The sequence below is a fragment of the Pezoporus occidentalis genome, unplaced genomic scaffold, assembly GCF_034315485.1.
Source record: "Pezoporus occidentalis ecotype Australia unplaced genomic scaffold, CSIRO_AGI_Poc_V1 ctg164, whole genome shotgun sequence".
NCBI classification, from domain to species: Eukaryota; Metazoa; Chordata; class Aves; order Psittaciformes; family Psittacidae; genus Pezoporus; species Pezoporus occidentalis.
The window spans coordinates 2,201,166-2,215,954 of record NW_026913466.1 but is presented as its reverse complement, the minus strand read 5'-3'; the positions used below and the strand labels follow the sequence as shown (position 1 = coordinate 2,215,954).

The 14,789-nt window shown below is 40.9% G+C and overlaps 1 protein-coding gene across 3 annotated transcripts in view; it reads right to left on the bottom strand.

Annotated features, from left to right (window-relative positions):
* Positions 1–3,493, bottom strand: part of FNBP1L (formin binding protein 1 like) — a 59,847-nt gene extending 56,354 nt beyond the window's left edge. For all 3 annotated transcript variants that reach the window (XM_062613195.1, XM_062613196.1, XM_062613197.1), the window contains exon 1: positions 3,178–3,493. In XM_062613195.1, the coding sequence (XP_062469179.1) occupies positions 3,178–3,201 (24 nt within the window). In that variant the 5' untranslated portion in view covers positions 3,202–3,493. The remainder of the gene's footprint in view (positions 1–3,177) is intronic.
* Positions 3,494–14,789: the final 11,296 nt, after the last annotated feature.

The window sequence follows — 14,789 nt, the reverse complement described above, 5'->3', positions numbered from 1 at the left end:
AATCAACCAGGTTGGAAAATACCTTCAAGATAATCAAGTCCAACCATTACCCCAGCAATGCCAAGACCACCACTAAACCATGTCACTAAGGGCATCATCTACAGTTGTTGGACACTGACATAACCACTTAATTAGCATAAGCATCATCACAATACCAGAACAGACACATTAATTAAGTACCACACAAGTGCCAGACAAGAGCTGCTTTCCCAGTCCCCTGATTTTTCTTCTGCCTCCTTATTTGTCTCTAAATTCATCCACACACACTTTCTACTTATCAGAAACAGCACAATGCATAAACTTGAGGAGAAAAAAAGAAGTCAGAACTGCCAATCAGCATGAAATACCAATAATCAGCATGAAGAGATAAAATCTGACCAGGCAGGGTTAACCCCGATACAAAAATCACCAAATTTGTCTCAGTCAATCAGCAAAACCTACACACATATTTGCAAGTGTTCTGAAAAACTTACCATACACATACCAATCTTAGTCCTGAAAAATTCCACTTCGTGACCACAGCTGCAAACACTAATGAGGGAGAGCTTTAGGCTCAAGAAGGTCTCCAGAAAACCTGTGCAGAACAGCTCTCTGCAGCTGGAGACTCTTAACATCACGAGTTGCTTGTGCCCACCTGCCATTAGCAAACCCACAGCAGCTGCCTTCTAGAGCTGCACTGATGCTGGCAACAGGGAACCACGAAGGAAAAACTGCAGAACACAAACACATCTACGAGTTTATTTATTCCTCCAGAGCACTTTCTTTAAGCTCCACAAAGAGTGGTTTTCCTTGTATTTTTAACCTATACTTTGGCCAGTTTTTAATTAATTTCATTCTGTGCCAGGTTTAAAAAAAGAATAATCTTTACTTGATGAACACAAGCTGTTAAAACAATTACACAGTCAATACTTTTTTTCAATAGCTAAGAGAAGCACTCAATATTTTTCCAACTAAAAAAAGTTTGCTTTATAACCCTAGTATTTTTTAAAGTGATTAGATTCAACAGACTAAAAATAATCCACTTAAAGGATGCACATTTATGTAAAAACCTCTATTGTCCAAGTCTAGTTGTATAGCTCCAAACAGACCATTTTCTGCATTAAGTTACCTTACTAGTGTAGAGTTACAGATACCACCTGAGATCAAGAAAAAAACATAAATTTTTGCTGAAATAAAAATGTTGCAGCAAAACTTTCAGCTTAAAATTCTGGCATTATTCCTTCAAACCAACACATAATAATTAAGGACTTCATGGAAAAAAAACCACAAACATATAGTAGGTCTAGATAAAATTCAGCTAGTTCCATGGCACTGTAAATGAAATACCCATCATTAAAAGCAAGTCTGAGGTCAAAACCCACCTTTTTCTACCTATTTCTTAAGCACATAAGGAAAGTAAACCCTTTTTTTCTTGAAAAACTGAACATGGTAGACTACAAAATCTTAACTGTTATTTACAAGCTGAACAAAGAAAAGAAAATTAAGAGGCTGCCAAAAATGCACAGAGATGAGCAAGATAAAACTCTCTTTTCTGAAGTGATACATATTTAAGTACTTACAGAAGGAAATCCAGTGCTCTCCTAAAATGCAAAACCCCACTCTTCCAAACCACTGACCTACTACCTCCCATCTGAAGTATATACAAGCATAAGCTACAAAGACATACTTGTGCTGCCAAGATAAATCATGGCTTTTACTTACTCCTCACTGTCAATGTTAGCAGGGTCCTATATTCCAGTTTCATTAGATCGATGCTGTCAGTACTCAGTGAGTGTATATTACCTGAATTCCAATCATGCTTGTAAATCCTACTTAAGCACGAGGCACTGCACAAAACTTTAAAGCCACCCTCAAACACCTTTAAACCGGGCTTCTCCACACCTGATGCAATGCTATTGCACGTTCATTTTGCATAGCCAGCCACGACTTATTCAGGTGGCTTCAGGAGCTTCACTGCCTCAACCAACCCCATACCCCACCTACACCGTCCGATTGCAATGCCTGAGCCTGCCTTTGAGTCCCCAGTTCACTCTGGCTGTCTCCGTGCTGAGCAGATCTTTGCTCCTTTAGAAACTAATAGCCCTGTACTAGAAACTACTGATAAAGGAATTTAATTCAACTTCAAAACAAAGAAAGTATAAAGCTGGGTCCCAGCCAGGAGTTCCTGAACAGACTTCAAGCTATAACGTTTAGCTTCCTGTAGTTTATTCGTTTCCTGAGCACAAGTGTCTGCGCTTCACAGTCCTTAAAATCAAATAAACGAAGGACGTTATATCCTGCTCGGTACTACTACTTTTTTTCACTTCAGCTTTCCCACGACCAGCGTCAGCTCCAGTCACAGCAGCACCAGTAGGAAATCTGACAGAGAAAATGAAGCATCCCACCACAAACACCCCTGTGCTTCCCTCCGGCAGATTCCCCCCGGGAGAAGCCCCTTCTGTACTGCCCTCAGCACAGCCGAAAAGCCCGAGGAGGAGGAGCGGAGGCTTAAGACCCGAAACCACTCGGACAGAGGCGCACTACCTGCCTCCTTGCTACCAAGTCTCCGTACTAACACCACAACACCATACAGGATCAGCCGATGTTCTGAAGTGCCGTTACAGACAAAGCTATACAATAGCTGCTTCCAGTCGGTGGCGACGGCTCCAAACGCTCCACTGGCCCGAGGAGCAGCGCTACGAGCGCCCGGCCCCGCCGCGGCCCCTGCCCGAGCCGAGCCGGGACCCCGCCCCACGCCACCCCCCCGAGGAACGCCGCCAGCCCCGTCCGCCTCACACCGAGCGCGCCCCCCTCCCCTCCTTTCTCCTCAGAGGCGGGCGGGGGGCGCACACAAAGGAGCCCGACCCGTTGCGACCGTTACCGGGCGGAGGGCGAGACGGCGCGTTCCCCTCCCCACAGCCCCGCCGCGGGGAGCGCCATGGCGGCGCGCACGCACCCGCACCCCGGCCGAGGCGCTCCCCGTCCCAACGCGTTCGCTACCTCCCTCCGCTGTGTTCAAGCGACCCCAGCCCGGCCCAACAAACACACGCGCGCCCGCGCCCCCGCCCCCCCCCGGTAGCCGCCGCCAAACAAAGCGCCTCGGCTTCCTCCGCCCCGCGCCTCCCCCGGGGAAGCCGCCTGAGTAGACAAGGGAAGGCGGCGAATCCCAGACACAATGAAAGGCGAGCCGGGACTCACCCACAGCTCCGTGCCCCAGCTCATGGCTGCTCCGTGGCCAGCGCCGGCTGCAGCAGAGGCGACAGGGGGAATGAGGCGTCGGGGGACGGCCGGAGAAACAGGGTCCCGCCGGGTAGCGCCGGTGTCCTCGGTCACTGGAGAGAGGCGGCGGCGACGAACGGCACCGCTCCCAACTCCAGCTCCGCCTGGCGCGGGGAGGGGGGCAGCCGCGGAGGAGGCTGGGAGAGGGGCGGGCCCGGCTGAGGGGAGAGGGAGAGGCCGCGGCGCTGCGCGGGGCCCCCACGGACGAGGCGGGGGGAAGCGCGTTCGTGGGCAGCCGTGTAGTTACCCGTTAACGAGGGGGCAAGGCGCCGCGGGGTCACGAGTCTTCGTATCCCGGCCGGCTGCGAGGCCTCCCGCCGGGAAATGCTGACTCACAGCCGGGAGAGAGGCAGGAGGCCCGCACCCTGCACACCTGGCACGGTGGCGGGAGGAGAAACAAACACGGAAGCGGTTGTGTTTTAACACCACAGGTGTGTTCGTAAATCACAGCTGAGAAGTTGGGAGGGGGTACCCCGGGAAAAATACCCTATTTTTGATAGAGTGGTTGTCAGAATCGTATCGTTTAACTAAAACCGGGAGTTTCCTCACCGGCTAGAAATGGAGGGGTGTTAAATCCACATAAAATAAGACTTTTTCCACCAAAGTATCTGTGATGAAGCAAAGCCACCCAAATTTTTTCTCTCACAACATCGGCTCCTTGCTTTTTCCCCTCATTCCCACCTAAAATACCTTTTTATAGGCTACAATAACACCTCAGTGAAAACACTGATTTCTTAAGTCTTCATGAAACAAAAATTATTTAAATCCACTAATTTTTTTAATTTCCAAGTCACCTTTCAGGTAATGTTCCTTTGCATCATGCTTAATTTAGTCCTATTTTCCATATGAAAGGGAAATGCAAGTTCTTCTAGACAGATATGGAATTACTGAATTAGAATATATCAAAATAAGCAGATGAGATCACAGATCAGCCATGTAGTTTCTGGAAAGAAATGTTTAAACTAGTCATGTTACATGAGAAATGCACTTGGGTTCTGTGGGCATCCACAAAATGAATGTGTGCCACATGTTGTTGTAGCCACATGTATGTTTTAGCAAGCCACTGGTCATAAACCCCTAAATTTTAGAGTCTGAAGATTAAGTTCCACACTTGGGCACACTTCATTGACCTCCGACACATCAACTCGTTTGCAGACTGCATGCATGACAAGAGAGCTTAACATGAGCCGGCTTCAGTGTGCGCTTGCAGCCCAGAGAGCCAGCCATATCCTGCGCTGCATCAAAAGGAGCGAGCGTGACCAGCAGGTCGAAGGAGGTGATCCTGCCCCTCTACTCTGCTCTTGTGAGACCTCACCTGGAGTATTGTGTGCAGTTCTGGTGTCCTCAACATAAAAAGGACATGGAACTGTTGGAACAAGTCCAGAGGAGGGCCACGAGGATGATCAGGGGACTGGAGTACCTCCTATATGAAGACAGGCTGAGGAAGTTGGGGCTGTTCAGCCTGGAGAAGAGAAGGCTGCGTGGAGACCTCATAGCAGCCTTCCAGTATCTGAAGGGGGGCTATAGGGCTGCTGGGGGGGGACTCTTCATTAGGGACTGTAGTGACAAGACAAGGGGTAACAGGTTAAAACTTAAACAGGGGAAGTTTAGATTGGATATAAGGAGGAAATTCTTTACTGTAAGGGTGCCAAGGTTTACTTCCAGGTTGCCCAAGAAGTTGTGAATGCTCCATCCCTTGGTGGTGTTCAATGCCAGGTTGGATAGAGCCTTGGGTGGGAGTCATCCCTGCCTGTGGCTGAGGGTGGGAACTGGATGATGTTAAAAGGTCCTTTCCAACCCAAACCATTCTGTGATTCTATGATTTTAAGATAATATTCACCAAGCAGAACACATGTTGAGGATTCAGGTAATGAAGCAGAAATTAATAAATTATAAAAATGATGAATAAACATGCATTTGAATTCACTCAACTGAACGTGCCTTTCAGGATTAGGAAAAGTAATTTCCGTTAACTGCTGTGGACTTCAGTTGATGTTTTACTTAAGCTACCAGTTCACCACATACCTTTATATGATTCTTCAAAAAACATTATCAGGTCATATAATGAGATAACCTGGTTCAAAACATAATTAGAGGAAAAATGTCATATGCTTTTTATATGCATGTAAGATTTGTCATTTTATATGCTCTCTTAAATTAATACCTATGCTGTAACTTGCTGCATATCATTTTAGAAACGGGTTTCAAAATCTTTACTTGCACATTAATCTGCATTCTACTGTGTCCTAACAAAGGTTTGCACCAATGATCTGGGCAGCTTTTTGAGGCCTGATTTGTCTTTTTTTTTAAAGCATAATTTTGAGAAACAGATGGACATTGAACCTTTAAACACCAAGAGTGAGAGTCCTGACCATTAAAATGATTTAGCAATTTGCTACTGGCTTCAGGAGAGCCAGGACCTTTCAGGCTGCTTCAGAAAACCTCATCTTTCCAATTGTTTCATCTTAGATACCTAAAACTGAACCCTAAAAAGTAACTTTTGAGTTAGAACTCTCAACCTTAGAAGCCCCAATAGAGCACTGAAAATTAATATACTGGAAAATTGATCCTAAATTCTAGATCTATGGATCCAGAAGCTTTGAAAGCCAGACATTTGGCACTCAAATTTGAAATACTGGCCTTTCCTTGCATGAAACATACAGCAAGAGAGTTTCAACATGCAATGCATATTTATTTGTGGTTGGCTGATTGATACCTGAACCCTCGGGTTCTTTCACTTAACTGTAATTTAAGAATTAACTAATTACTCCAATTTCTGCAATATGTGCAAGGCCAGCATTCTCAACATGTCAGGATTTGTTTTCAATTCAGAGCAATATAACAAAATTTAATGTTTTATGTCAATCTGTAGCCATTTTAGGAGAAGGAAACTGCAGCCTGTTATCACAGGTACATAAATACAGTACTTAGCTTCTTAGTAATGCTCAAAAAGCCTAATTCTAGTTAATGAGAGGTCTTCCCAGGACAAACAGGGTTCCTTCTTTCCATGCAGCTTTCTTCAGGAAAGATCTTCACAAGCCCTAGGGTAAAGCAAACATCAGGAACTGGACAATGTTGCAGAAGGACTGGGTAACTCCACAACCTCCAGAACAAGTTGAGAGGTTGCTCCAAAATACCATGTAAAACAGGACAAGTGTTAGCAAGCAGCCTCTAGGCTATACCTGCCTTTTAATAGCATATGCAGGCTATAAAGAGGAGCAATCAAAAGATATTACTGAACTGGCTTTGAACTAGCTAGCGCCGGAATAGGAAACGGTATCATTGCATTAGAGCACTACTGCAGTCTAGCTAATTATTCACGTTTAACAATCAGACTTAGGAAGTAAGGCTGATTAGGCCAGAAGCTGTACACATTAACACAGTGTTTCTGGGACCCAGCCTAAGTGTTTCTGCATGGAAGCATGATGAGCCATTTAGCCGTACTGGTTCATTCATAACTAGCTCAGATCTTGGACCTTCATTGTACAACACTCATAGAGAATTAGGACAAATTCTGACTCAGAGGACACAGTTCACAATTATCTGAGATAGTGCTGATAGCCATTGCTTCTTCAGGTAAAGTAAATGAAACAGATTTGTGAGAGTTGGACGATGTATATACACTACAGGGAAATGGAGGAATGACTGCTTCCAATATTACTGGAAAGGCAGTAAGTATTTCATCATCTAATCGGGACATAGTACAACACTTAAAACCTCTAATGTAAGCTTTTAAAATCTGTGTGATATAGGATAAAAACCTTCATAATGCCTTTTATACAGCTTTCATATTACAGGATTAAAAAAAAAATATCCAGTGCAAATCCTATTTCTTGCCAACAGATTTCAGTCACTTTATTAGCATTTGAATTGAAATTTGGGCATGACTGTTTTCAAAATTGGTTTCTGATTTTTGGTTTGCTTTCAACCTGTACTTCCTCCAAACCCAGAAGTGTGTTTATATATATATGTGTGTGTGTGTGTATCAGGTATGTACACAGAGATGTGCATTTTACCTTTAAACTAGGAGCCACCTCTTTTTCAGTAGAGAAGATCATAGCTTATTACAACAAGAAACTACAAAGATAACTGATAGTTAGTTAGTTGAAAAGCACTTATCTAAGTTACCATGGAACCTGGAATTCATAAGCAATATATTAAGACCATGTGATCAAATTTTAACTCATTAAAAATAAAACAGAAGTCTTAGCAGCATAACACTTACCATTTAGCTTAGCAAGAAGTCTGGCATCAGCCACCATTAGGCCCTTTCCTTGCTTAAGTACGTTCCTGCTTTCGGAGATCCCATGTATATCCTGAGTTACACTCTCCTCCAGTTAGGCAGTTCAGGATGTGAAATGACCTAACTGTAAGATGAGGGGAAGAGTCTACTACATCTCTGCAGGATATTGCTGGAAATGTTATAATTAATCACTTATAAATTTGATATGGCTTCCGTTATCAGAGATTACAACTGGCCTAAGGCCTAGAAGTAATTAAAGTATTACCATTCATGACGGTACATTTTTTATTTAAATATTTATTTTTTAAAAAATTAAAAATATTTTTACTCTTTTAGTCATATCCTTAAAAATGTCAGTCTCAGTGTGGTGGTGCTGGGACTCAAACCAATACAATAAAAAAGTCTCACTAAAGAGACTCAAGAACACATAAAAGACATATTTAAGTAATTCTGACACACAGCAAAGGCTTTGTGATAGACTAGATTGTTCCAGTATCCTTGGAAATCTTTACCATTTTATGGAAGATGATGACAACTTATTTTTAGCTTAGAAAAGTGATTGTTGTATTTAGCTGTTTTGCCCATCAGTGACTAATTAAGGCAGGCTTTAAAAAGAAAGCTGCCTGACTTTATTTTTAGACTGAATCCACATCATTGCAGTGATTACAAGTTATGTACTTTGCTAATTCTGTTCGCTTCTCAACAGAATTCGAGTTTACAAGCGTACCTACGGATATTATCTTGGCAGAACAAGTCTGCATGATTAATGTGGAGTGGCAGAAAAGCTGTCTGGCACTCCCTGTGGGCACACTTTCTAAAGAGCAAAGCAGCTTAGCTTTCCATTGCCACAAAAATCAGCAGGACCTAACAAATTACTTCCAAATATCTCTTTCTCAGCGTGAGGTGCCATTAATCCTTTTCTCCTCTAGTCAGCAGTCTCTCCATCATATTAAAACTGGACTTTACTCCACAAAGAAAATGAAGTGTTCCAAACCCCATAAGTATTACCTCTTTTTGCTTCAAAACCAAAAGAATTTTGGTCTCTCCCCCCTTTTACACATGTATTTCTCCCATCACCAGTACTTTAAGTGCTCTAATTTAAAAAAAATACTTATGTTTCTAAGGCTTCCATGTGATGTAATCATTACTTTACAGCTCAGGAAATAGTTTGAGACAGAAGAATAGGTGTGTTCACACTTCGAATTGTGCCGTCTTCTCCACAGTCTTCTCCACGGACTTCCTCAGTCTCCTAGAGGCTGGCTATTTAACCATCACCAGCAGCAGGCAAAGGGTTTGTATCGGCGCATCTGACTAAAGGTTTACTTCCACTGGGTTCCTGTTTCAACTGTTAAACAAAATGAACTCACAGTTTTACTCTGAGTACTGATTTTTTATTTATTTGTTTATTTATAAAGCAGGAAACTGTATTACTTACACATCACCTCTGCTTCCAGGCAAAAGGAAGACTGTACATAGCACAGCCTCTGCCACTGCTTAGTGTGTTCTAATTTTTTCTCCTATCTCTGAATTTTTGTGTTAAGAATGGTACCCCCCATCTTTCCAGTCTGTGCTGAAACACATTTCATACAGGAAGAGAAAGGTATGTTTCTTCTTTTTGTCTCGTCTCAGCAAGCAAAACAGAAAGACATCACCAGTGACCGGATAACAGAACTGAAAGGTTACTCAAACCAGCTTACAGGGAGAAAATGAGAACTTCCATCTGCTTGTATGAAATATCCTGTATTCACTCTTTTTGCCTGTACTGTAGCCAAGAGCACATCTTTCCGTGCCATATGTAGCAGAAGAAATGTGTCAATCAGCATCAACTATCAGTATTATAAGTACCAACAAGCTCTTATTTCACAGGAATTTGCTTTTTTCCCATGAAGCAAGACTATCACATGGTAACTCAGCATATCTTATTCATAATAAACAACTGCATCCCAAGCTGAAGGCTCAACAATTACAAAATATCAAGGAAGACCCATGAATCATGATAGCAAAAGATGCTTTTCAACTCTATCTGCTTGAATACTATGAATCCACCTGCTTTCCTTGCACATACTTTCAGAATTATATCAAAATGTAACCATAAATGCCAAGGGTTTGCTACTTTAACTTCTAATATCTCCAGTTCACCTAACCAGTATTCTGTTCTCCCACCAAGCCCATCCATGCACATTTCCTTACATTAAAAGAACATGGAGCTGTATCTAATATGCAGTTACATACAGCTACGGTGAATTCTAATAGGCATCATTTTTAATTAGCGTATTATCTACAGGCATAAAGATTATTAGTTTTAAAATAATAACCAAAGACTTGAATAGTAACTGCTTTCTGCATTGATTACTTAGCAGCTTTCAAGCAGAGTGTACGGGTTGACATACTGTATCAATATTGAAAGATGGAGAGTCTGTCATGGTATTAATTCAAGCTGTAACAAAATGAATAGTGGATGAATGTGTGGCTAAGGATCAGCACCACTCATTTTCAGACTTGAAGTATTTTACTATCATCTGACTTTGAATTATGATCAGAAACACAAATGTATATGCAGTTGTGCAAAATGTGCCTTAACACTTGAACGTGATCAGTATCCTGGGTTACTAGCTGATCTCATTAAAGGAGTTACGGCAATTCATCAAACGGTTTTCCATTACAACAGACTGCAAGGTTCAGTTAACAGGTATCAGTAGATACAACACACCCAGCCGAAACCCGTTTTCTGACCGTGACAGCCGCCTGCTGGCAAGCGAAAGAACAAGCAGTGTAACAATACCAACACGTTTCTGCTGTAATCAATCAGATCTTATTTCAGTGGGTGAGGTATGAGTTACACTAATTTGCAGCCGAGGCAGCCAAGGATCCCCCGATTGTCCTACGTTCCATATAATTGCAGGGCCTGACTTCTCTCCTTTAAAAGATTTCACCCCTGTGGTTTAATTTCATGTGTCCTTCCCTTGGTATTTTTAATCCTCATGAGAAAGTGGACATCCACATTGCGGAATACCACATTGCAGAATACCACACTTAACTTGTTCATGAAAAAGCTGTCAAAGGATCACAGTGTTGAAGGAAACTCAAGAGTAATTCACATACCCAAGATAAGTCTCCCCTCCCGCTAATCACTTTAGAAGAACAGGAATTGCTAAATAAATCAGCAATGGGAATGATAACAATGTGTGTAGAATAGATATCCCACTAAGCAAATCAATTACCTTACTATGTCTCCCTCTTACACTGATAGCTACAACCCCATTTATCATTCTTATTTGTTCGAAGTGAGATTCTGATCAGACACAAATTGCAGTTTCCAAATAAGCTAAAGTTTAGCAAAACTAAATTTTCAAGTTAATTCCAAGAAACAAAAATAAAGAAACAACTTGTATAAAAAGGAAGTTTATTTCTGTGATATCGCATTTTTGAAGACCTATTTAACTAAGTCTGAAGACCAGTTCTCTGGGCTTCGAAGGCAGATAAAATCTAGCAAGTAGCCAAGTGAATCCTAGTAAGTCTCTCCCTTTGAGAAAAGGTGAGATGTGAAGGTAAGAATATACATAATTTCTTAAGACTCTTCCTAACACACTCATCTTCTAGAAGCCAGGGCTTTTCCCCATTGGATTTACCACTACCTATGGTAGTGTTCTCCTTATGTTCAGATCTCCTCAGTTGAAAATGAAATGCACAGAACATGAGGGTTCAGTTGTGCTGCTACTACCTTTCGTCTCTGAAAAGAAGCTAGTCACCATTTCCTATGATCTCTTCTAAGCTAAATAATTGCACCATTTTCAGCACCAAGTAAAAAAAAAAAAATGACTGAGTTTGAAGACTCAAGTGTCCCTCTGGGCTGGAACACACACACCACTGAGGCAGGTGACAAAAACAGATCTGAACCCAAATACATTATGGGGACAAAAAGAAAATCCTTTTGAGCATTCAGAAATTTTAGTCTGTGTTCATGAAGGAGAAACTTCTAAAATACACTATGGTAACACAATCAATACTAGAGATTTCAGTTTATGGCAGCATCCAATTCTCGTGATTAGAGCAAAATCACAATTAAAGCAATCAATTAAATGCTCTCCAAGCTCGTCTGCTACTATAGTCCTTCCTGCAGGACTATGTGATTCATGCCCTATATTATTTCCACCTATGAAGTCAGCTCATCATTTTACTGGGAGAAAAGTCTGAGAGGTGAATTTTGCCCCAGAACATCAATTTACGCTTTTTAAATAGGTAAAATAATGTTTTTCAACATTTTGGAGAAGATAACTCACTAAGAGCAGTGACAGACAGTTTAGTCCCATGTTTTCACATTCTGCAGACTGAACAAATAGTTTTTTCACATTCATCAAAAATTGCCCCTTTAATGATACAAAACATTAAGATAAACTGATTTCATTTGTTTAAAGCCTTAGTTTTAAATTTTATTTAAAACTGTATTTTAAAAACCATTTTGTAAGCATCTCAAACTGTAAAACTTTTGTAGAAATGAAAACATGTTTCTAGCAGGTTCAAGTTTCAAAACATTAGAACATACTGAAAACAAGAAAAGAAGTTGTTTAAGGGCAATGAGTTTAACTGCATACAATTTAACCAGCAATCCAGACAAACTACCACAGGTATAGAATACGAAATACCATCAGAGAATATGGAAGATTCATGTAAGTACATTTTTAAGAAGGAACTGACTGTATTTAAGATTTTAATTTTACATGCCTGGAAAATAATTATCTCTGCATGCAAAGATGTACCAATTAGCTTTTGCATTACTAACACTGCACTGCCTCTTCCATGGGTTATGCTGCTGCCTAGCAGAGAATACAAATTCATCCCAGAAACAAAAAGGACATTGAATTTGATTTCTAGTACAGTTGTGGTTTTTCACTCTGTAGGTAACAGAATGAAATTTGAACATAACATTAATGAAACCAAGTCCTAGCCCATAACCAGCAATCCCAAGCTCTTCACTGTTACAAATAACTTATTTCATCTCTGGCAATGACTTTTATAACAAGTCTGTCTTGTTTTCCCAATTACTTACTCTCTAGATGAGTCACCCCTCCGTGAAGTCTGACATTAGGATAACATCTTTTTCCTCTACACAGTGCACCACCTTTTTGTTCTAGAGCATGTGAAAGTGTTAGCTTCAAAGCACAGCAAGGACTATTCAAATACCAACATTATTACACTGGGCAGTATAACATTGCCTACACCTAGTTAATGCTTGTACGATGCTTTGAAGATATAAAAGCTTGATTACTCACTAGTAACAGTATTGATTTAATACCAAACCCGTACTAATTCCTTCTGAAGTGAGTGTGGAAGTCATTCAGACTTACACTATGTAAAACGTTAGTCAACCTACATGGGGGCTAAAAGAGATAAATAAATTATTTTGAAACAAGGAAGAAACCATCTCAAAAGTATTACAAAAATTAACCACATGAACATTCAGCCTGAAAATTAAATGTAATCTTTACATAATTTACTATGCCTCTTCTAAATCTTCACCCCAGATACATAAAAGTGTAGTAGCTGTTTACATTTAAAAGTGAGGAAAAAAAACACCAGGTTGTAGCAGTACTGTCAATCCTTACTTGAACATTTGAGATAGAAGCCTTCATGTTGTATCCCTGTAATTGACATGACAATAAATCACAGCCATGAAGAATTAAAAATCAAACATCCCCTACCCCAACACATTCAGGAGCATCACCTGCTATATATTTCTACCCTTGGTTATTCGAGTTTATTTATGCTAGACTCATCCACACAGCAAAACCCACACTTATTTATGACTGATTGATGCATGGGATATGGCATGTCCAATTGCATTCACTATCTAATCATATTGCTGCAAAACTTCCACTCCCCAAGTACTGGCTCAGTTGCATTATAGCACCGTACCACAGCAAAGAACAGCCTGCAATTCAAGCATTCACTGGATCTGTTATTTCCAGAAATGCACATACTCCAGCATATTTGGTGCCCCATGTACTCAAGAACTGGGATAACTACTTCTAGTACCATTATTATATTCTCAAAATTTCTGATTTTTGTGGCTATGATTGTGTGGAACCAAAAAGAAAAAAGCTCAGTTAAATTTGGGTAAAAAAACAAAAAGATTACTCAAACTAAGCACAAACATCTTTTGGAAGAGAATCTATCATTTCCGATTGCCAGCAAACCTTAACTGGTGTATGCTGAGCCTCTCTGACTCCTTTTCATCAGTTATACCCAGCATACTTGACTCACAGGTGGCACATTCGCAGAGTAGACTTTCAGCAAGCCCCAGGGATCAAAAGAGCTAGCCTGTCTGATTTATCTGCAAGCAAAATCAATCTTTAACACTGGCCAGTATCCCACTCACATGCTCCCATTGTGTAAGCTACAAAGTAAAACTTCTCCATCTTAGATTAATAGTGTAATACTGAAAAGTAATTTAACCACAGCACTCGATCTTTAATATGGCACTCTTCCCTCCTCTTTTGTTTTGAGCATGGTTTACATGAAATCACAACACAACACTGGAAGGCTAAAATGAGGTGTACGCTCCAGAGTTAGGGTTTTGCTGTTCACATCAATCATTAAATCACTTTATACCCTTGACTTGGCACTGTTTCAAAATCATTACCAGATCAGCACAGGCATTATTATACAGAGTCCTCATCAATGGAGGTACCTTAACAAATCTTAACAGCTCCATTTATAAGTGTGGCTTTCAGACTTCTTCCATTCTTGCAGGAATTCCTTTCCAATCTGTCAATACCAAACTCAACTAAATGCTTTTAAATAGAGAAATTCAAATACCAATTTAAGTATTTGATATTCAGAATCCTTCCTTTAAAAGCATCTCAGTGTAGTAAGTACAACTATATTCAGTATCCACAATGTCATGCACATACGCACTTTATTAAAGTAACAGAAAGGCTTTGCAATAAAGTCACTTAATGAAAGCACTCTGAAACAGACTGTCAAAATAACTATGGAAAACCCACAGATAATCTCACCCACCCAATAGTTAAGAAACAAACACATCCTTAATGCATGTTTCGTTTGAGACAAAGTAACAACACAGGTCACTAACCAAACTACACTCTATGTATTTGGTGTATCAAAAAAGAACTCCAGTGGCACCACAAGTTCAGAAATCTCTTGTCTTCACTGAACAGCTGGTACATGGTAGGAAAGTAATACAAGACTTGTCATTTGTTGAGAGATCAGTGAAGATTCTCCCCATTTACTCCTCATACTTGGGGTGGAATGGCTGAATAAGTAGTCT